This window comes from Eublepharis macularius, chromosome 6, assembly GCF_028583425.1.
Source record: "Eublepharis macularius isolate TG4126 chromosome 6, MPM_Emac_v1.0, whole genome shotgun sequence".
NCBI lineage: Eukaryota > Metazoa > Chordata > Lepidosauria > Squamata > Eublepharidae > Eublepharis > Eublepharis macularius.
The window spans coordinates 7,609,842-7,631,486 of record NC_072795.1 but is presented as its reverse complement, the minus strand read 5'-3'; the positions used below and the strand labels follow the sequence as shown (position 1 = coordinate 7,631,486).

General features: G+C 44.9%; 2 protein-coding genes across 3 annotated transcripts in view; both read left to right on the top strand.

Annotated features, from left to right (window-relative positions):
• LOC129332794 (cytochrome P450 2J2-like) overlaps positions 1-14,626 on the top strand; it is a 29,469-nt gene extending 14,843 nt beyond the window's left edge. Inside the window, exons 3-9 of the mRNA XM_054984046.1 lie at positions 1,181-1,330; positions 2,072-2,232; positions 5,132-5,317; positions 7,686-7,827; positions 8,725-8,912; positions 9,479-9,620; positions 10,754-14,626. Of these exons, the coding sequence (XP_054840021.1) occupies positions 1,181-1,330; positions 2,072-2,232; positions 5,132-5,317; positions 7,686-7,827; positions 8,725-8,912; positions 9,479-9,620; positions 10,754-10,932 (1,148 nt within the window). The 3' untranslated portion in view covers positions 10,933-14,626. The remainder of the gene's footprint in view (positions 1-1,180; positions 1,331-2,071; positions 2,233-5,131; positions 5,318-7,685; positions 7,828-8,724; positions 8,913-9,478; positions 9,621-10,753) is intronic.
• A 2,326-nt stretch (positions 14,627-16,952) lies between these two features.
• EIF4E2 (eukaryotic translation initiation factor 4E family member 2) overlaps positions 16,953-21,645 on the top strand; it is a 37,613-nt gene continuing 32,920 nt past the window's right edge. Inside the window, exon 1 of one of the 2 annotated variants that reach the window (XM_054984167.1) lies at positions 16,953-17,072. In XM_054984167.1, the coding sequence (XP_054840142.1) occupies positions 17,053-17,072 (20 nt within the window). In that variant the 5' untranslated portion in view covers positions 16,953-17,052. The remainder of the gene's footprint in view (positions 17,073-21,645) is intronic. The other variant, XM_054984168.1, reaches the window with a different exon arrangement.

The following is a 21,645-nucleotide window of genomic DNA, read 5'->3' as shown; positions in this document are numbered from 1 at the left end:
TATTTCCTTTCTGAAAATACCCACCCGACCGTCACCAGGTTCAGCATTCCTGAGGATGCTATTTCCCAGCTAGAGTGGTGATTTTAAGCCCTGTAACTTAACTTGTGATAGATCTTTTCGCCTCCATGTGGGGAAGTGTGGGAGATTTTCGCCTCTCTCAGGTGATCTGCAAATATCCACCTGTACCTGGGCTCAAATTGCAATGGACAGCTAGTAGTAAAAGTTTTGGGCTTTAACTGGCTCTAAGGTCTTCAAAGAAGGTTGAAGGTGTAGTGGGGTCAATGGAACCTCCATGTGCGCACCCCAACCCCCGGCAGCATGAAGTCCTTAGGGAACAAGCCTATGGCAAAGAATGGCTCTCGGTGGACTATCTGGGATAAAGGCTTGCATCCAGCAATGTACAAGTGAAAACACAAACATAGCTCAGTTCCCTTGGCACAAGATCTCGTGCAACACCTAGCACTTTCCTCCCTGTATATTATAGTGCTCATGATAATTGCACAAGAACTAATCCAAGTGGAGATACAGGAAGTTTGACTTAGCACAAGCAGCTGCCGTAGGGATCCCATTCTCCCGGTGGGGGCGGGGTATCCCCCGCTTTCACCCTCAGTCCCCCCCCCGCCTCCACTTATTGGGTCGGTGGGGGAGGAAGGCACAGGAATGGGCCTCCTGGGTGCACTCCCGGGGCGGCGCAATGACGTCACTGATGTCATCGCGCTACCCCAAGAGCGCTCTTGCGTTTTGCCATGGGCTGATTTGAGCCCCAAATGAGCGAAATTGGGCACATTTGAGGGCCTACTGTGAAGCATGCACGCAATCCTGTTCCTGTGCGGTGACATCACCAGAAGTGACTTCACCGGAAGTGACATCAGGGCGCAGCTGCGGGACCATATGCACTAAGTAAAAAGTGAAGAGGGGAAGAAGGAGGTATAAGCCAGGTCTCCACCCCTCCTGCTGGGAAGGTAAGGGGACCTGGCTGGCAATCCTAAGCTACCACAGTATTCTTTGTGTGTTTCCACTTGCACGAGAGCATTAGCGCAACTGGAAATTTTGATCCATAAAGCTACAATCAAGAAACTTATTACACACACACACACAAATCCCTGAGTGTGCGAATTATCCTTGAACGGCTATTTGCAAACTGTTAACCTCCAGTCTCTTCCTGTCTCTGCGATGCCAGGTATTCTTTTTTCCAACGGCCACCCGTGGAAGCAGCAGAGGCGATTTAGCCTGATGACTCTGCGGAACCTGGGCCTGGGGAAGACGATCCTGGAGGACAGCATTCGGCAAGAGGCTAGCGGCATAATCCAAGCCTTCACACGAGAGAACGGTAAAAACCCCTTGGCACTATTCCAGATTCTGCCAAGCGGAGTGTAAATAGCGGAAGGCCTTCTGCAACATGGAGAGCCTTCTCGGCTCTGGCTCCGGCCTGGTAGAAGGCTCTCCCAGCTGAGATCCAGCCCCTGCAGGACTTACTACAGTTCCGCTGGGCCTGCAAAATGGAGATGTTCCGCCAGGCCTATGAAAATGATTGAGGAGCTGGCGAACTGTCCTGCTGGTCCCTTGCCTGGTCTACTCCGCTTCCAAAGCCCAACTGAGATCTGTTGTGCCTACGCACAGTGATATGTACTGAAGTTACCGCCCTACCACATCTTAGAGGTCCTTGTTGGATGGTGCTTTATTGTTTTACTGTTGTATATGGTTTTTAAGTTATGTTTTATATATTTTCTAGTATTTTATGGTATTTATACATTGTTGTAATTATTATAATATGATGTTGTGACCTGCCCCGAGCCCACTTGTGGGGATGGCAGGATATAAATCCCATGTATAAATAAATAATTATCTGTTGTTCGTCACCTTGGGGACCCTGTTTTGGGTGGAAAGGTGGCACAGAAACATTTTAAATCAAATAAAATAAGACAGGACACTGTGGGTTGGTGGTACCCACAGTCACAAGCAGAGGTCTTCCCAGCCCTGAGCGCCTTCCCTATCGGAATTCTGAGGGATGGAATGTAGGACCTTCTTTACCCGAGGCATACACAACGCACTGCCTTTATTCTTTTCACAGGAAGACCCATCGATCCCTACAGCTTCCTCCTTTCTTCTGTTAACAATGTGATTGCCAGCATGCTATTCGGGCATAGCTTTTCTCCCGAGGAGACTATCTTTCGCCAAATAATTGAAGGCTCTAGGGCCTTGGAGGAATTCGGTGGGAAGTTGTGGGCAAGAGTAAGTATTGTTGGTACAAAGTAATGGTTCTGTTTCCCCCATGCCCCTTTTCTTCTGCAACTGGGAGTGGGGGAAGAGATTGGAAATACTTTGGTACAAATCTTCATGGCATTACTTATGGGTGCCAATGCGCTATGCATATGTCCGCAATTCAAAATATTCAGAGGAGAAGAAGCAAGTAGCTTATCCGACCCTAGTCTAAAATGCTCCACAAACTACTATATGTGTGGCCCACCATCTGAAAGAGAGCTTGCTGCATTCTGGCTGGGTTGTTTGTAGGGATGCCAACCTCCAGGTGGATGGAGCAACAACAAGAACTGTGACCAGCAGGGGAACCAGCACAAATCAAAAATAATTCAAATCATGAAAACTTGAATGCATTACAATGCAGTCCTGCTACCCCCATAAAACCCAACAACACAGCGCTTTACAAAATTATCCACCTCCTTCCAAAAGGCCCCAGGTGTCTTGAGAGCAGCTCCCAGAGCTGAAGTGCCTTAAAGCTGGTTTGAAATCACAGTTGAGCAATTGGGCTGAGTGATGGTGGCACAGCAGGGGTGCCACCTGAGGCTGCCTCCTGGCCACCCACTCTTCCCACCGCCATCCTTCCTACATGCCTCCTCCCATCCCTTCTGCAGCATTCTTCTTGACTCAAACATACCTCTACCTCCTCTTCCACCTCCCTTTGCTGCCCTCTCCTGGTCCCTTTTATACTTCTCCATATTCCATCCTGCTCTGCTCTGACCTGGATAGCTCAGGTTAGCCTGATCCCATCAGATCTCAGAAGCTAAGCAGGGCCAGCCTTGATTAGTAATTGGATGGGAGACCTCTAAGGAAGACCAGGGTTGCAGAGGCAGGTAACGGCAAACAGTCTCTTGCCATGGAAACCCACCAGGGGTCACCATCAGTCAGCTATGATTTGAGGGCACTCTCCATCACACATTGCATCCTAGCTCCTCCCATGCCCCTTTCTCTTGCCCTATCAGAGCCTGCTGCCTCCCTGTTAGCCATAATTAATTACAGAAGGGAACACTGTGTGGTAACAGAGGTAATAGATCACAACCCACAAGAGTAGGGACTAGCAACTTAACATAGGTACTGGAAAGTACAACACACAATTATGGTAGAAATTACCAAACACTTTTATGAATAACATTTATCACAAAAGGCCAATAGCCTACTTTTTTCAATTCCAAAAAACACAAGGAATGCACAACAATGAACCAACAATGAACACCTGACAACGGATATCCATTTTGGAGCTAGAGGAGAGAGCGCAGCTTTGCGGAACCGCACAACCACGAGCATATAGTGCTCTTGAAAAAGAAGATACGAAACAGGAGTTCAGCTTGCGCCCTGTTGAGCGCATGGTGGCTGTCCGTCCTCCCTGCAGGCTTGGCGTCCTTTCTGCAGTCTCCCAACTAGGGGCTGGTCACTGGAATGTGTTCATCGATTGACCACTTAAGAAGAAAGGAGTGATGCTTTCTCATTAAGAGACATTCTCGGGACGCCTTTCCCTTGGAGGAGTGTTGGTTCATTGTTGTGCATTCCTTGTTTTTTTTTTTAATTGAAAAGGAGTAAGCTATTGGCCTTTTGTGATAAATATTATTTATAAAAGTGTTTGGTAATTTCTACCATAATTGTGTGTTGTACTTACCTGTTAGCCATGGCTTCCTCAGAGTCCCAGACCTTGCTTGGGCTGGGCTCCTCCCAGCACTCTGCCCACTTCTACTGTAGCAAGTCTGGAGATGGCGACCACACACCCATCCCCACCAAAAAGCTGCTGAACAGGCACGGTCCAGGTGGAACAGATCTCCACTCCACCTCAATTCTCAGGTGCAGTGGTAGACTTACCTGTGCTGCCAGTTATGTCTGCAGGGCCACTTCAGGGCAAGGAGATGATCAGGCAGCTGCAGAGCGAAGATTTACAGTCTCTCTACATGAAATGCCTTGGCGCATGTTTGTCAAGTGTAGGGAGATGCAGTGTTAGCTAGGAAGTGTAGTTTAAAAAGACAGAGCTAGCGATCACTCCTCAGAGGGTTTGTTAATTTCAGAGGGTTTGTTAACTTCCTCTTCCTCTTTCCGAAGGCTCTGTCAATTTCACCTCTCCTATTTAAAACTGTATGGGATGGCAACCAGAGGACAGCAAGAAACGGAAATGGGCTGCAGCGGCCTTCCAGAGCCGGGCTTGGACCTGGAGAGGTTCTAATGGGCTGAAGTTTCCCTTCTGGCATTTCACGGCCCCTTCGCACAGCTCCAGTGTATAGCAAAGCCTTTGCCCTGCCGCTGGCTCTGTCTTTTGAAGCTACCCTTTTCCCAACTAACATTGCATCTCCTGACACGTCTTCTTCATATGTCAGATGTCTTGTGTAGCGAGGTTCTTTGTGGCTCCCACTTGGACGCTCCATGCATGTCCATCAAGCTTCTGCCTAATGGGGACCCAAGACATTTGGCTTCAGCTAAGACCATCTCATGCTTTGAAGTGCATCAGTGGGAGGGGTTGTGGCTCTGTGGTAAAGCGTGTGCTTTGCATGCAAAGGTTCCAGGTTCAATCCCTGAAGGATCAGGTAATCAGCTGATTCCGCACACGTTGGATAATGCACTTCCAGTCCTCTTTAGAGATCATTTGGAACTGAATTTTTCGAGTGTGAAACAAAAAATCCACTTCCAAACGATAGCTAAAGTGCATTGAAAGTGCATTATCCAACGTGTGCGGAATCAAATGATGTGAAACACCCCTGACCTGAGACTTTGGAGAGCAGCTGCCACTTAGAAGAAACAAGACTGACCGTGCTAGACCAGAGGCCTGATTCAATATGAAGCAGCTGTGTGTGTTCAAACTTAGCTTCTTTTTTTTAAAGACTTTTTAAGAATCCATAAAATCCTTGCTTCCATGCAGCTCTATGATGTCTTTCCAATGGGTGTGGGGCCCTTGAAACCTATCCTGAACAAATCACTGCTAGCATTGAGGCACTGGAAGAAACTGCAAAGAATTATAGAGGAGGAGGTTCAGGAACATCAGAAGAGCTGGACGTCTGAAGAGCCACGGGACTTCATTGACTTATACCTTGCCCAAGTAGAGAAAGTAAGCAAAACGGGGAGGGGGGGAATACTCTGGTTTAAGTTACAAGGGGTTTTGCTGACCAACAAAAAGTCCACAGTTACTTTGGACCCACGACAAATCAGCTGATGTATGTTACGTGCGCAGATGACTGTTGATGTAGCATAGTGGTTAAGTGGTTGGACTGTGAATCAACACTCTGCTGGTTCGAATCCGGCTATTGCCATGAGCTCAGCAGGTGGCCTTGAGTAAGTGGTTGGGATGCCAATCAGCACTCTGCTGGTTTGACTCCTGCTACTGCCATGAGCTCAGCCAGTGGCCTTGAGTAAGTGGCTGGACTGCCAATCAGCACTCTGCTGGTTCAACTTCCACTACTGCCATGAGCTCAGCAGGTGGCCTTGGGTAAGTCCTCTCAGCTCCACTTCCCCAGCAGTATCGTGGGGATAACAACAACACTGACTTTGTTCACACTCTGAGTGGGGCACTAATCTGTCTAGAAGAGCTGCTGTATCATAGTGGTAAAGTGGTCAGGTTGCAAATCAGCACCCTGCTGGTTCAACTCCCATTACTGCCATGAACTCAGCAGGTGCCCTTGGGTCAGCCGCTCATTTCAGTCCCAGCTGTATTTTGGAGATAACAACAACGCTGACTTTGTTCACAGCTCTGAGTGGGGCATTACTCTGTCTAGAAGAGTGGTATATAAGCATGCTGTTATTATTTTTATTATTATTAAGTTGGTGGTGCATCAAGAAAGTTTTGGAGATGTGTTAGCGTCCATACCTACTGGTCTAGTCAGCCTCAGCAAGAAATGACTGTATGTTTCAGAGTAGGATTTGGATGCAGAGTTTGGGACTGGGCATACAGATAGAAATACTAGAGTAATGCAAATCCCTTTATTTCAGTCTTGACTTGGGAAACCCGTTGATTTCCATCTGGTCTGCCAGCTGGTAGGTGTCACATACCACACCCTAAGGGAAGAGACCTAAAAGTAAGGCTCTAGCATTAGCTAGTGCCCAATCACCTTTCTATTTAGAGCCTTTCCCCCCAGTTTGGTGCAGTGGTTAAGAGCGGCAGGACTCTAATCTGGAGAGCCAGGTTTGATTCTCCACTCCTCTGCTTGAAGCCAGCTGGGTGACCTTAAGTCAGTCACAGCTCTCTCAGAGCTCTCTCAGCCCCACCCACCTCACAGGGTGATTACCATGAGAATAATAACACACTTTGTAAATCACTGTGTGGCACTGTCCTGAAAGGTGGTATATAAGTCGAATGTCATTGTTGTTATGATGATGTTCTTAGGTGAGTGGAGTAGTAGGATACAACCCAATGCACTTAGAGTCAGTAGCCACATCTATACGACAAATAAGAAATCAAATGTTGTTGTTGTTATCAGGGCTTTTTTTCTGGGTAAAGAGGTGGTGGAACTCAGTGGTGGAACTCAGGACTGCACAATGACGTCACTTTGGGTCATCTGGAACAAGGGGGGAGTTTTTTAAAGTTTAAATCGCCGTTGACAAAAATGGTCACATGGCCGGTGGCCCCGCCCCCTGATGTCCAGACAGAGGGGAGTTTAGATTGCCCTCCACACCGCTGTGCAGAGGGCAATCTAAACTTCCCTCTGTCTGGACATCAGGGGGCGGGGCCACCACCCATGTGATGATTTTCAAGAGGTGCCGGAACTCCATTCCACCGTGTTCCCGCTGAAAAAAAGCCCTGGTTGTTATTAAAGAAGAGGTGTTCAGGCTGACTGCATTCTCTGACAGAAAAATAAAGAAGGCCCAGTCCAAGTGCGTCTTTCTAAATATTAATTAGGTTTATTGCAGCAAGGATCAAGCTTTATTACAACGTGGCTACAGGACGGATCGCAGCAAGCAGGCTGAAAAAGTGTTCATTTCATTCTCCTCTTGAAAGGATAAAACAAAACTGTCAATAGAACAACAAACATTTTATTTTGGCTCAAGATTTTCAACCAAAGACCGGTGGGGAACAGACCATCTGGGCTCAAATCCAAAGCCTTTAACTTGCAGCTACATAACTTGTTTGTGCTAGTAGTGAGGTTTTTGCTTCATCGCAAAAAAACCCAAAAACAGTCTGGGTCATAAGCAGAGGGAATCTATCAACATTTCGAGACAGAAAATTCTGATTGACCCCTACCTGCCACAGTGGGACTAGATGGTATGATGTAGAGGAATTTTGCCTTGGCTGTGGGTTTGGATAGATTGAAAAGCCATCAAGAGGGTGTGTATCGAGAGAAGGCCCTGGGCATGCAGAACAGACCTCCACTTTTTCCACTGATGCTTTGCATGTGTTCCCTCCACAAAGTGCTCAAGCAAGCTCTTGATGTGCACCTCGGGTAACAAGGACTCAAAGCCTGTCTTTTCTTTCTCTTCTCCAGTGTAAAGATGACCCCACCTCTACATTTACAAACACCAACATGGTGCAAGTGGTCATCGAACTCTTCACAGCTGGCTCAGACACCTCCACCGTTGCCTTATACTGGGCACTGCTCTACATGATGGAATACCCAGAGATACAAGGTTCGAACAAATGCATTTCAAACAGCTTTCTTTCTTAAAGCTACAAGCGCTGCTGCTATTTTTTGGGGGGGGGAAAGGGGGTTAGATTTCAGATTTTCCCACAAACATGGTGTGTTTTTCAGGTTTATTGAAAGATGATAACATTCGATAATAACAACATTCGATTTATACACCGCCCTTCAGGATAACTTAACGCCCACTCAGAGTGGTTTACAAAGTATGAGGTGGGTGGGGCTGAGAGAGCTTTGGAAGAGCTGTGACTGACCCAGGGTCACCCAGCTGGCTTCAAGCAGATGAGTGGGGAATCAAACCTAATTCTCCGGATCAGAGTCCTGCTGCTCTTAACCACTACCCCAAAATGGCTCTCTTATTGGTTCATGGCTCCCGTCTCTGGATTTATCCATGAATTTGGCAAGCTTGAGAATGAGACCTAAGCTACAAGTAATGCCAGATATTTTTAATGTGTTGGGGACACAATTTTATCTGAGAATTGTAGTTTTCAAAGACAGAGCCGTGAGGGATTGCTGTGGGAGAGGAACTTTGCAGAGGAGGAGAGGGGAAGAGTTCGTCGTTCATCTGTCCATTGAGACTGCAAGAAAACAGTTGCAAAGTCCCTCTCCTCCAGTGATCCTGGGAGCCAAATTCATTTTGCAGTCTTCAGGCTTTTATATTTTTATGACCATATTTTCTAATACCAGGCGCCACAATGAAATTTCTAGGTGCCATGGTGAACTGGCGGCTGGGATTTGTTAAGTCTTAGACTATTATATTACCAAAGAGATGATGAGTAAAATGTATTGACTTAGGATCATTCTGATAAAGGAACAGCGCAGGAAAAATCAACCTTGAGTTAAAGAATAGTTTGAATGTTCAAGAGCCTTCTCTCTCCATTGGCAGAACAAGTCCAAAAAGAACTAGACACTGTCCTGGGATCGTCCCATGTTATCCGCTATGAGGATCAGAAAAAACTACCCTTCACCAATGCAGTGCTCCATGAAACTCAGAGGGTCAGCAGCCTGTCCGCATTGGGCATCATGCACAAGAGCATCAAGGACACAAACATAAAGGGAATGCCCATTCACAAGGTGCGTTTAATGAGGGCTTCTACTCTTCATTCAGAATCTTGTAAATAAGTAAAGCAAGGTTTAATGGTTGTTGTGGATTTTCCAGGCTGTATCGCCATGGTCCGGAAAATCCACAACAACCATCGTTCTCCAGCCGTGAAAGCCTTCGACAATATAAAGCAAGGTTCGGTCTTACCATCTTGGGCCCCAATCAGTAACTAGTTTTACTAGAGAGCCACACTGAGAGAAGGGATAGACAGCGGCCAGTTTCATCCCCCCAGCATTCTTGCATAACTAGACTACCCTCCACCCAATCTGGCACACCTTTGGAAAGGGCACGTGGAAGTCAACTGGTGGGGTCCAGATTTTGTCCCTCTGTTTGCCGATCCCTGACCTATGCCATGTTTGCCAAAGGATTTACTGGGGCAAGTTGTGCGCCTGACCTGCCATGCATCAGCCCTGCTAATCCCATTGGGCATTCTGTCAAGGAGAAGCAATGAATAATTTTATCAAAGAGGCTGCCTATCGGTCGTGCCTAAAAGTTCAACTGTGTTGTCTCGGCCTCATACAGCATTGTTCTTCTATAGGGTGTCATCGTTATGCCAAACATCTTCTCTGTCCATTATGACCCCGAGCAGTGGGAGACACCGCGCAAATTCAACCCAGGTCATTTCTTGGATAAGGATGGGAATTTCATAAAGAAAGACGCTTTCATACTCTTCTCAGCAGGTAACACGATGTTTAATATTTCACTCGTATTTAGGGGATTGTGTACATCTCCTATGCTACAGAGCCCTGGAAAAGGGTAAAATATGGCACAGCGCCTGAGAATATTGCTTCCAAAAAGCAAATTTCTAGTCCATATGGCTCCGCAGATGTGAGGAGGGAAGATCTGCAGACTGCAGAGCCAAGACTGGGAGGAAGTGAGTTCAAGACACACATACCTCCCTCTTCTGGCTAAATCCAAAGGGGACCATGGCTTGCTCCACCTCTGGTCTTCTCAATATGGTTGATAATACATGGGCAGTTGGGGATAGAATCTCTGGAGGTGGATGGGGGCTGCTTAAGATGTCCCATGCCCGGAACACGTCCTTGCCCCCCACACCAGGAAACAAGAGATCAGTATAGCATCTCAAGCCCTGTTGGGGGCTGAGAGATTCAAAAGGTGTCTGACCTTACCAGCCCCTGAAGCTGGGCCTGAAACTAGCAGTGACGGAGACTTGGTGCCTGCTTCTCATGTCTTTTCCTTAGCCAGGTGGGAATGGTGAAATAACAGAATGTCTCATCTAAAAGCAGTGCCCAGTAAATCCAAGGTCCTTTTTAAATTAAATTAAATAAAATATAGAAAGAAATAATCTTCAGCCAAAATCGAAACTTTTACAAACTATAACAAACTCTGGTTATTTTACATTGTAATTATGTGTATATCTCACCTAACCATTAAGGAACATTATTATAATGCTAATTGTTGTATTATTCAGCTCTGTAAATCACTAATGATAGACAATGTTATCACACTGGACAATCCCAAAATTGTTTGTATATGTATAATATTGGTTGATCTGTTATTTGTTGATTGTTAATTGTTATATGTAACTTGCCAATAAAAGTTTGAGGGGGGGGGGAATTGCCTGAAAAGCTTTAATCGGTCACTTTGATAACCAATTATATACTGCGGCCTTAATCTATAGATATTTAGGAGATGAAGAGAGTTCTGGCCTGCCCAAGTTTATGTGGGAAGGAATATGTTTGTCTTTTAAGTTGCCACCAAATTCCTTGTGGGTTCGCATATGCTCCCCACTTTAAGCCCAGCTTTGTGTGCCTGCCGTTGCATAACGCCAGTTCTCATCTTCCTCTTGTAGGAGTCCGGGTGTGTTTGGGGGAGAAAATGGCAAGAACAACGCTCTTTATCCTCTTTGCCAGCCTGCTGAGGGCATTCCGGTTCCAGCTGCCAGAAGGGGTGAAGGAAATAAACAAAAAGCCCAAACTGGGACTTGTTATGGCTCCGCAGCTGTACAAGACATGCGCTATTCCCCGCTAGACTGCATGGCATTTGGCAGCTTATTTGGACTGGAAATTCCTCAGGATAGGAGCCTTAAAAAAAAACACTGTATTCTACCAATCACCATGTAGTTTTAACCTACGTAAATAATAATCTGAGAGTGCAGATATGCTACAAACTTATATCTGCTTTACATCGCTATGATTGCTATGGATTTTCCCAAATGTATTTGATTGATGATGTTGAGAATTCTCTTTTGGAATATGGAATTACATTTTCCATAGTTCTCTGGAAAGGAAATTCCTATTAAACCAGTTCAGACCTATAGGCAGATATCCACCATTTATTTAACAGGTGTTAACAGGGTTTTTTAAAATTCCTAATTATTAATGCAGAGGAGTTAGCCGTGTTAGTCTGTAGTAGCAAAATCAAAAAGAGTCCAGTAGCACCTTTAAGACTAACCAATTTTATTGTAGCATAAGCTTTCGAGAATCAAGTTCTCTTCGTCAGATGCAGCCGTGTAGAAAGAGAGGCCATAAACAGCCTCCAAAATAATTCTGGCATCGTAATCAAGGAAGCTGACAAAGGCGGAGCAGTTGTCATCATGGACAAACAAAATAATATACAAGAAGCAGAAAGACAACTCTCCAACACAACATTCTATAAAATACTACCTTCTGACCCCACGGAGCAATACAAAAGGGAACTCAATAAAATATTAAAAACACTCCCCATGGACATACAAGAATGCATCCATACAGACACACCCCAGGAACCACGACCAGGAAGATTCTACCTACTACCCAAAATCCACAAAACAGGGAACCCAGGATGCCCAATTGTTTCAGGAAAATGCACCATCACAGTAGGAGTCTCAGGATACATGGACTCTATCCTCAGGCCCTATGCCACCAGAACACGCAGCTACTTACGGGACACCACAGACTTCCTCAGGAAAATACAGTCCATTGACAACCTACCAGATGACACCATCCTAGCAACCATGGATGTGGAGGCCTTGTACACCAATATCCCACATGCAGATGGACTGCAAGCCATACGGAATATTATCCCAGACAAAACCACAGCAAACCTCGCCACTGAACTTTGTCACTTCGTACTCACTCACAATTACTTCAAATTTGGTGATAACTTATATCTACAGGTGAATGGCACAGCCATGGGCACACGCATGGCACCACAATATGCTAACATATTCATGGCGGACTTAGAGCAACGCTTCCTCAGCTCCCATCCACTGGAACCACTACTATACTTAAGATTCCTGGATGACATCTTCATCATTTGGACCCATGGGAAGGAAGCCCTTGAGAGATTTCATCAGGACGTCAATAACTTTCACCCTACTATCAACCTAAGCCTGGACCACTCTACACAACAGGTACACTTCCTGGACACCCCTGTACAACTACATAATGGACGAATAAATACCACCTTATACCGGAAACCAACAGACCGATACTCATATCTACATGCCTCCAGCTTCCACCCTAAACATACCACCCGGTCTATTGTCTACAGCCAAGCCTTACGTTACAACCGTATCTGCTCCAATGCTCTCAACCGAGACTCACACTTAAGAGATTTACAACAAGCATTTTTGAGACTACAGTACCCACCAAATGAAGTGAAGAAACAAATCAACAGGGCCAGACTAGTACCCAGAAACAGTCTGCTCCAGGACAAACCTAAAGGAACTAACAACAGAACACCACTGGTTGTCACCTATAGCTCCCAGCTCAAACCCATCCAACGTATCATCAGTGAGCTACAACCCATCCTGGAAAATGATACCTCTCTCTTAGAAGTCCTGGGTGGAAGACCTTTCCTTGCCTACAGACAGCCCCCCAATCTTAAACGACTTCTCACTTACAATCATGAATCGGCCAGCAGAGTCACCAGCACAGGTACCAGGCCCTGCAACAGACCCAGATGCCAGCTCTGCCCCTATATCTACCCAGGGAATACAATTACAGGACCCAATGGCATCAACTACACTGTCTCTGGCTCTTACAGCTGCTCATCCTCCAATCTGATATATGCCCTCATGTGCCAACAATGTCCTTCTGCTCTGTACATTGGACAAACCAGCCAACCTCTACGCAAAAGAATAAATGGACACAAATCTGACATTAGAAATGGAAACGTCCAAAAACCAGTGGGAGAACACTTCAATCTACCAGGACATTCCACCAAAGACTTAAAGGTCGCTGTGGTTCAACAGAAACCTTTCAAAAACAAAATCCAATGGGAGGCTGCTGAATTGGAATTCATATGCAAATTTGACTCTGTCAAGCTGGGACTGAATAGAGACTATGAATGGTTATCACATTATCACAGGTAACAGATTCCCTTTACAGAGGCGTGGTCTGGGGGAGCCCAGTGACGCCTGGGGACCACAGTTCTCTTTGTCAGATGCAGCTGGCAGGGAGACCACAGTTCTCTTTGTCAGATGCAGCTGGCAGGGAGAGCTGTGGTCATCGAAGGCTTATACTACATAGGAATTGGATACTTTCACTGCTACAAACTAATACGGCAAACTGACTGCACACCAAAAGGAGATGTTTACATTTCCAAGCAAAGGAATGTTTTGACTGCCTCCACGCTAATTGCATTCTGTCTCCTTGTGATATATGTCCCCTTCTTTCTCCCCTCTCTCCCCTCCTCTTCTGTATTTGACCAGTTCGGATCATGCATCTGACGAAGAGAACTTGATTCTCGAAAGCTTATGCTACAATAAAATTGGTTAGTCTTAAAGGTGCTACTGGACTCTTTTTGATTTTGCTAATTATTAATGGTTTGTGTGGGGGCACTTGGTAGATGGTAGAGAAACTTGGGAGGAAACCTTTTTCAACGACTTGTTTTCTCAAAGCAGCAAATATATTAACTAAATAAACTTTTTTATGTGGACGGTGTAGCATTTACAGCTACAAACTCCAAGGAGTCAATTAGTTTGCTTCATGGAATTAATCTTTTTGGATCAATTGCTGGTTATAAAATAAACTTGGAGAAATGGGGTTAATATGTCATTGGTAGATAAGGAATTTATCCTGGCACTCTCAGGTGCCTCAAGGAAAATTGAAAACATTAGATACCTAGGTATCAGTTTTTCACAGGATGTAGGTAATCTGGTTAAAAACTTGAACTTTTTAATTTATAAAGCAGGGACTATTTGGGGGGGGGGGGAATTATCCTGGCTGGGAAGAACTGCTGCTCTTAAGATGTAAATCTTGCCTACATTTGTATTCCTATTTTTGGCTTTACCAATTTATTTGTCTCAGGGGTAGTGAAAAATATTCAGTCTATGTTGAATAAATTTATTTGGGATGGTAAGAAGCCAAGGGTTTATACGAAAACTGTACAAGTACTATACGTGAAAGGTTTAGCTGCCCTTAACATAGTTAGATATTATTGGAAGTGTTGGCATATTGGTTTTGTGAAGGAAACAATGGTCCTTGGAAGGTCGAGCAGAAAGGAGTATCATCGTCTTCCTTGAATAGATTATTTAGCAGGATAAAAAATCAGAGGGTTGTATCTTTCTCAAACCCAATAAGGGAAGTATGAACTGATAATTGGGATAGATACTTTAAAAGTTTGGGGCTCAAAGGTGTTATAAATTGTATGTTGTTACACCGCCCTGAGCCCGTCCAATGGGGAGGGCAGTCTAGAAATGTAATAAACAAACAAATAAATAAATAAATAAATAAATTGATTCTTTATTGAATGTATGCTAAGGCCTTACAGGAGATGTTAAAAGCTGGGAACTTTGATCAATGGATGCAAGTAGGTCTCATAAGATTCACGGATCTCCAAGAGAAGCGACGTTTTATGAAACAGAACATTCACACCCTGATGAAAAGATCTGGAGAACACAAAAACTCACGGTGTTGGTGTGGAAAGATTTCCTCCTTCTTTCCAACATTGGAGAACCCTCTAATCAGATTCTTAATTCATTAAGACAATCAACACTTTGGTGGTTTAATGAATGAAAAGTTTATTGAGAGATGTGTGTGTGTGTATTATGTGCCATCAAATCGTTTCCAACCTATGGCGACCCTATGAATGAAAGACCTCCAAAACGTTCTGTCTCTAACAGACCTACTCAGATCCTGCAAACTGGAGGATGTGGCTTCTTTTACTGAGTCAAGCCACTTCGTTTTAGGTCTTCCTCTTTTCCTGCTGCCTTCCACTTTTCCTAGCATTATTGACTTTTCCAGAGAATCTGGTCTTCTCATGATGTGACCAAAGTACGATAGCTTTAGTCTTGTCATTTTATCTTCTAAGGAGAATTCCGGCTTGATTTGATCTAGTACCCACTTATTTGTCTTTTTGGCTGTCCATGGTATCCGCAAAACTCTCCTCCAGCACCACATTTCAAATGAATCAATTTTTTCCCTGTCAGCTTTCTTTACCATACAACTTTCACATCCATACATGGCAATGGGCAATAGGAATACCATCGTTTGGATTATCTTGATCTTGGTTCCCAGAGAGACATCTTTATCTTTAAGGATCTTATCCAGCTCCCTCACAGCTCCTCTTCCAAGTCTCAATCTTCTTAGTAACAACGGCAGTGTCACTATTGAGAGATATCCTCACATAAATCTGATGCACTCTTACGTCAAAAGCGCATGCCCGTAAAAGGTTATGGACTTGCATATGCAAGATAAACAAACTTGTTTATAGTAACAGAGAATTTACACAAAACAAGAAAACACAAATCAATGGAATTTCAAAGATTTGCAATTAATACAAAAAGTGATAGGTCAGTCTTAAAGTGTAACAGGTCATAAAAACAACAGGAAGCAAATGCCACCAGCTTGGCTCTGCCAGGGATAAGATTCATAAGTCTACAAGGGTTTATCCTTGGAGTCTACTAAAAACAACCCAAACAATCTCGTTTGTCTCCTTGGAGTGCCCTTTCTTGCGTCACACAATCTCCTTTAGATCACACAAAGAATGTGTAAATAGAGTACAAAAGCATTTGAGTGAAAGTAACATCGGAGGCCAATTCTAACTTGTAGCTAACTAAACGAACCCAAATGGCGAAGATCTGGCTTCTCTATTAAAACTCCTGTAACAGTTAGTGTTACCAAAGCAGGTTCAAAAGTCTCCAACAGGAGGAAAAGATGTCCCAATGGGGCACTGCTCAAGGGAGTAATATGTCCTCCAGCTACCAGGCGAATAATGCCCAATGTGGCTGCTGTTGATTTTCTCTTCTAAAATTGATCTCCAGCTTTGTAAATGGAGGGATGTTCATATGTTGGATCCTACAAGCTTCTATGGTGGCTTAAGGGAAAAGGGAGGGATCATATCTGATTTCTCACTGCAGTCACACACACCCTTTGGGCCTTTTTGTCCACATGGATCCCAAGATCCAATAGTACCCAGAAAGCAACTTCAGGGTAAAATAAAAAAAGGCCAACTATACCAGAGCTGAAACCTGTTGCTCTTTAGTTCTCCTTTTTACTATCCTGTTTCTGTTGCTTCAGGACGCTAAGGTCTTGCAAGCACCTCGCTTGAATCTGACAGGGCAGTTCTTGCAAAACCTTCAGAACTCACTCAGTACCATATTTGCTACACTGACACCACACTAGCACTCACTGGGACCTTCTGCAGTTAAAATAACTATGCATACATTCCCCACCCACCCTGTTTTGTCCTGCCCACTTTGCATTGTAGGGAGTGCTAAGTAAGGATTACAATAATACGTGTATCCTCAACTCTAACCACTAACACACACTGCCTCCCCGTGAGCGTCTCCGTTGCAGCAACGAATTGCAACTTTAGCGGTTTTAGCGGCTTCGAAAAGCCGCTCTAAGCAGCGCTCATCAAAGCGCATGCGCCACAGTCCCTGGACGTTCCACGCAGCCATCCTACCAGAACCTCAACGAAGCCGGAAGTTGGGCACGACGCGGGCCTCTTGCCCTTCACCACTACCGGAAGTTGGAGCCAATTCCTTCCTTGATTCTGCTTGGTGGCATCACCCGAGGGGTACCTTAGCGTCCGTCCAGAAACCACTGCCAAGGAAAAGGGTTCCGCGGGGCCGGAAGCGAAGCGGGGAAAGTCGACCGCCGCGCGGAAGTTCGCCCGGGCCGAGGGGGAGGGAAGGCGGCCGGTAGCGAGCGACTGAGGAGGATGAACAACAAATTCGACGCGTGAGTCGGCGGCGGCGCTTCCTGCGGGGTGGGAAGCAGCGGCCTCCTATGAGGGCCGTCCAGAGGGGGCTCCGGCCGCTAACGGCCGCTGGGAGAGGGGCGGGGACTGGTGGGTCGGAGCTGAGGGGTGGGGGCGCGGCGTCCACGGGCCTCTCAGAGTCACGTGACGGGGGCAGGCAGGCCGCGGCTTCTCCCGGCTCCGCGCGTTGCCACCCTCCTGGCGCGGCCTGGAGATCTCCCGGAATTACGCGCCCTTTTCAGACAACAGAGATCAGCTTCCCTGGAGAAAGTGGCTGCTTTGGAGGGAGGACTTTAGGGCATCATGTCTCTTCCCGTGTCCCTCCCCTCCCCAAAGCCTCCTCTCCCCAGGCTCTGGCCCCAAATCTCCAGAAATTCCTCAGCCTGGAATTGGCAACCCTGGGGGAAATAGAGCAGAGCCAGTTCGACCTCCCCCCTCCCGAGACTAAAGCAGGAAATGTCAGAATTTCTCCTACATTACTGTAGAAAAGAGTCCAGTGGCAGCTAGAAGACTAACAAAATTTGTGGTAGGGTATGAGCTTTCGTAAGTCACAGCTCAAGACTAAATCGAATAATAAATCGAAATCGAATAATACATAACACAATTAGTGATAAGGTATGAGCTTTCATGAGTCGCAGCTCTGAAGAAGTGAGCAGTGACTCACGAAAGCTCACACCCTACCACAAATTTTGTTAGTCTTCCAGGTGCTACTGGACTCTTGCTCTTGTCTGCTGCTACAGACAGACTAACACAGCTACCCATCTTGTTCTGTCTTCCTACATAACTGGTAGAGATGGTCCCCTCCTTCATTTTATCCTCACAATAACCCTGTGAGGGAGGCCAGTCCGAGAGAGTGGCTGCCCTAAGGCCACCTCCTTTGCTTCATGATGAAGAGGAGATTTAAGCCTGGATCACATCAGTCTTTGCCCAGTACGAGAAGTGCTATCGCACCCTGGCTCCATGCACCGTTCGGTTTCGCAGCAGTAATAAAGCTGATAACTGCTGCTGTTTGACAGTCTCTTAGCAGTACCTGCATGTGATAATTCACTGGGGTGGCTGTATCAATCTGCTACAGCAACAATAAACAGAAGTCTGAGGGCCTCTTAAGAGCGGCAAAATGTTGTTCCAGAATAAGCTTTTCTCTTGATAAGACTAGGTTCACTAAAGGAGGGAGGAGACAGGAGTACAGCTGTTGAACAGCTGTTAGGATATTAATGTGCGTGAATGCTGTGTGTAAATGTGAGAGAGAAGTGAATGGGATATGTATACAAGAGTATTATCTGCAAGAAAAGTGATTAGCAATGCAACTGTGTATGTTCGAGAATGAAGGCAAAATGGAAACAAACATACATAAACATACATATGGAAATAGTTCCAGGAGGGTAGCCATGTTGATAATAATAACATAATAATAATAACATTTGATTTATATACCACCCTTCAGGATGACTTAACACCCACTCAGAGCAGTTTGCAAAGTATGTTATTATTATCCCCTCAACAAAACACCCTGTGAGGTGGGTGGGGCTGAGAGAGCTCTGAGAGAGCTGTGACTGGCCCAAGATCACCCAGCTGGCTTCAAGCAGCGGAGTGAGGAATCAATCCCAGTTCTCCAGATTAGGGTCCCGCGCTCTTAACCGCTACACCAAACTGGCAATGTAGAGCACCCTTCTTAAGATTCAGTGGATGAATCCTCCATAGAAAAGGGAAGGCTTTGAAACGACATGAGAAATTAGGGGTGGTATATGTGTTCTCCCAATAGAGAAACTAGAAATTTTGGAGAAATTCAAAATATTTTCTGTTTGTGGATAAGGTACACTTTTATTCAAAATGCATATTGTGACAATTTTTAAATTGTAAGACAATTTACAGCATTAACAGTGTAATCCTAGCCTCAACTAGATAATCTCATTAATGCTGTAGAGACAGAGAGCATATTTTCAAAACTGTTCATTATTTAAACGAGAATAATATTGTCTGTGATTAATATACTATATGCATATGATAGTGGAGGAGTGCTGTAGCATAGTGGTTATGTGGTTGGGATGCAAATCAGCACTCTGCTGGTTCGAATCCCACGACTGCCATGAGCTCAGTAGGTGGCCTTGGGTCAGCCCCTCCTCTCAGCCCCAGCTGCATTGTGGGGATAATAATAACACTAATTTGTTCACCGCTCTGGGTGGGGCATTAATCTGTCTAGAAGAGTGGTACATAAGTGCAGTGATATTGGTGATGTTTTTTATGTTAGCTCAATATCCACTTTTGTTGCTAATCATACTGTAACGGACGCTTTATATTCTAGTAGTATACTTCATTTACTATAGAAATTGTTTGTAGCTTTCAGTTTTAATTTGTTCCTGCCTCTCAGATAGCAAAACCCAAGGTACCCATGCTGAGACAGAGTATGATGCAGCAGTTTGCAGCTCAATTACCTTTATATTGACAATTTTGCTTGTAGGAAACAAAGGCATTTATACTTCTCAGTTCCGTAGGTATGGCCAGATAGTACAGTTTTATATGCTGGTTAAGTTAGAAATTTTAGGCTGTATAAAACAGTGAAATAGTTTTAGCTGTGATAAAAAATTTCCTGGTACCCACTCCTGCCATGGCTTCTAAATTTCTGGAAGTTTTACATCTCTAATCCTCTCTATGCTGTCCTTTAAGATAGACAGGAAGGAAGGAAGGCTCCATTTAATCCTGAAGACGTGGGTTTCAGTCCTCAATAGTTTATGCTGGAGTAAAGCCTCCTGTTTATTTTCACTATGTGCCAGATACTGGACAGAAACACTGTCATGGAGGGTGCATTGAAATGGCAATAAGTGTGCATATCGTGGTACAATAACATTTTTTAAAGCCATCTGAAGATAAAAAGTCTAGCGGTTGGATGCGGTGGTAGCTATTCAAGGTGTAACGGAATCAATTATATAACTTTTAAATTCATGCAGTCCTGTCAACACGCATGATGAATTGCCCGAGCTCTGAAAGAAAGTTGTCACAAGGCCCCTGGTTGCAAGGAGCATATAATCTAGAGACACATGGGAAACTAATTGAAAAACTAAGCATTTGCTTGGGTTTAGCCTAGGATGCGGACTGACAAGTTAGTGAAGAGTCAAAACATCTCTTGGGAAAAATAGACAAAATTCTATTGCAATATGCCACGGAATTGGAACAAGTCCAAAATTGTATGATAAAGTGGATGCAAAAGTTTGGAGAAAATATTTCTATGAGTCAGTGGGAAAATGTATGGACCAAAGATTGTCAGATGTTAAGAGAGAATTGGTATAAAATGTTTTTAGATGGTATATTACCCCTAAAGACATTGCAAAAACGAGTAAGGATTATAGTGGAAGGACTGATGTGTTTGTACAAAAAAAGCTGGGCTTTACAGGGAGATTTGAAGAAAGAGAAAAGTGAATTGTGTTGGGCATTCTGAGAGGGAATTCCAGGTATTTGATGTCCAGAAACCAGTGGGAGAGCACTTCAATCTACCAGGACATTCCATCAAAGACTTAAAGGTCACTGTAGTTCAACAGAAACCTTTCAAAAACAAAATCCAACGGGAAGCTGCTGAATTGGAATTCATATGCAAATTTGACTCTGTCAAGCTGGGACTGAATAGGGACTATGAATGGTTATCTCATTATCACAGGTAACAGATTCCCTTTACAGAGGCGTGGTCTGGGGGAGCCCAGTGACGCCTGGCGTGGGCTTTCGAGGACCACAGTTCTCTTTGTCAGATGCAGCTGGCAGGGAGAGCTGTGGTTATCGAAGGCTTGTGCTGCCGTGGAATTGGATGGTCTTGGAGGTGCTGCTGGACTCTTTTTGATTTTGCTACTATAGACTAACATGGCTAAGTCCTCTGAACCTTTACAGAAGCAAACTGATCTCCACATCAGAAGGAGCTGTTTGCATCTACCCCGCCCCCCCCTCTCTTCCTCTATATCTGACCAGTTTCTCTTTTTGCCCTCCATGCATCTGATGAAGAGAACTGTGATTCTCGAAAGCTTATGCTACAATAAAATTGGTTAGTCTTAAAGGTGCTACTGGACTCTTTTTGATTTTGCAGGTATCTGAGGACAGCAAGGGGGAAAGAGCATTTGAGGAAAGAGCATTTGAGCCACATGAGGAGACTCGTGTGGCTGAACTGGTGAAGCAAGAGGAGTGGAGGTCATAGGGAGTTCAGGGGAAGTTATAAAAGTGGGAGCCGACCTAAGAGATAAGAGAGGCTAAATAATGGTAGCATGAAAGGCAAGGAACAGAATTTGTAAAGCTGAGGGGGGGGGAGTGGAAACAGTACAGAACCTCAGGAGGAGAGATCTGAAATCCATTCTTCACTTTGGCTTGCAAGGTAATTTCAAGCAACTATTAGAAAGATGGAACAAAGGCATGTTATCAAAGGCTACATCATTTGAAAGTGAATATTACTTTCAAGTTGGGAATCGCTATCAGATGCTGAAAGACATAGTCCAACTGGTATTACCGCCATATAGCCCTGCAGGGTTTTCAGAGATCGGGCTTGCAATGCAGCTGAAAACGTTGGGCATACAAATAAAG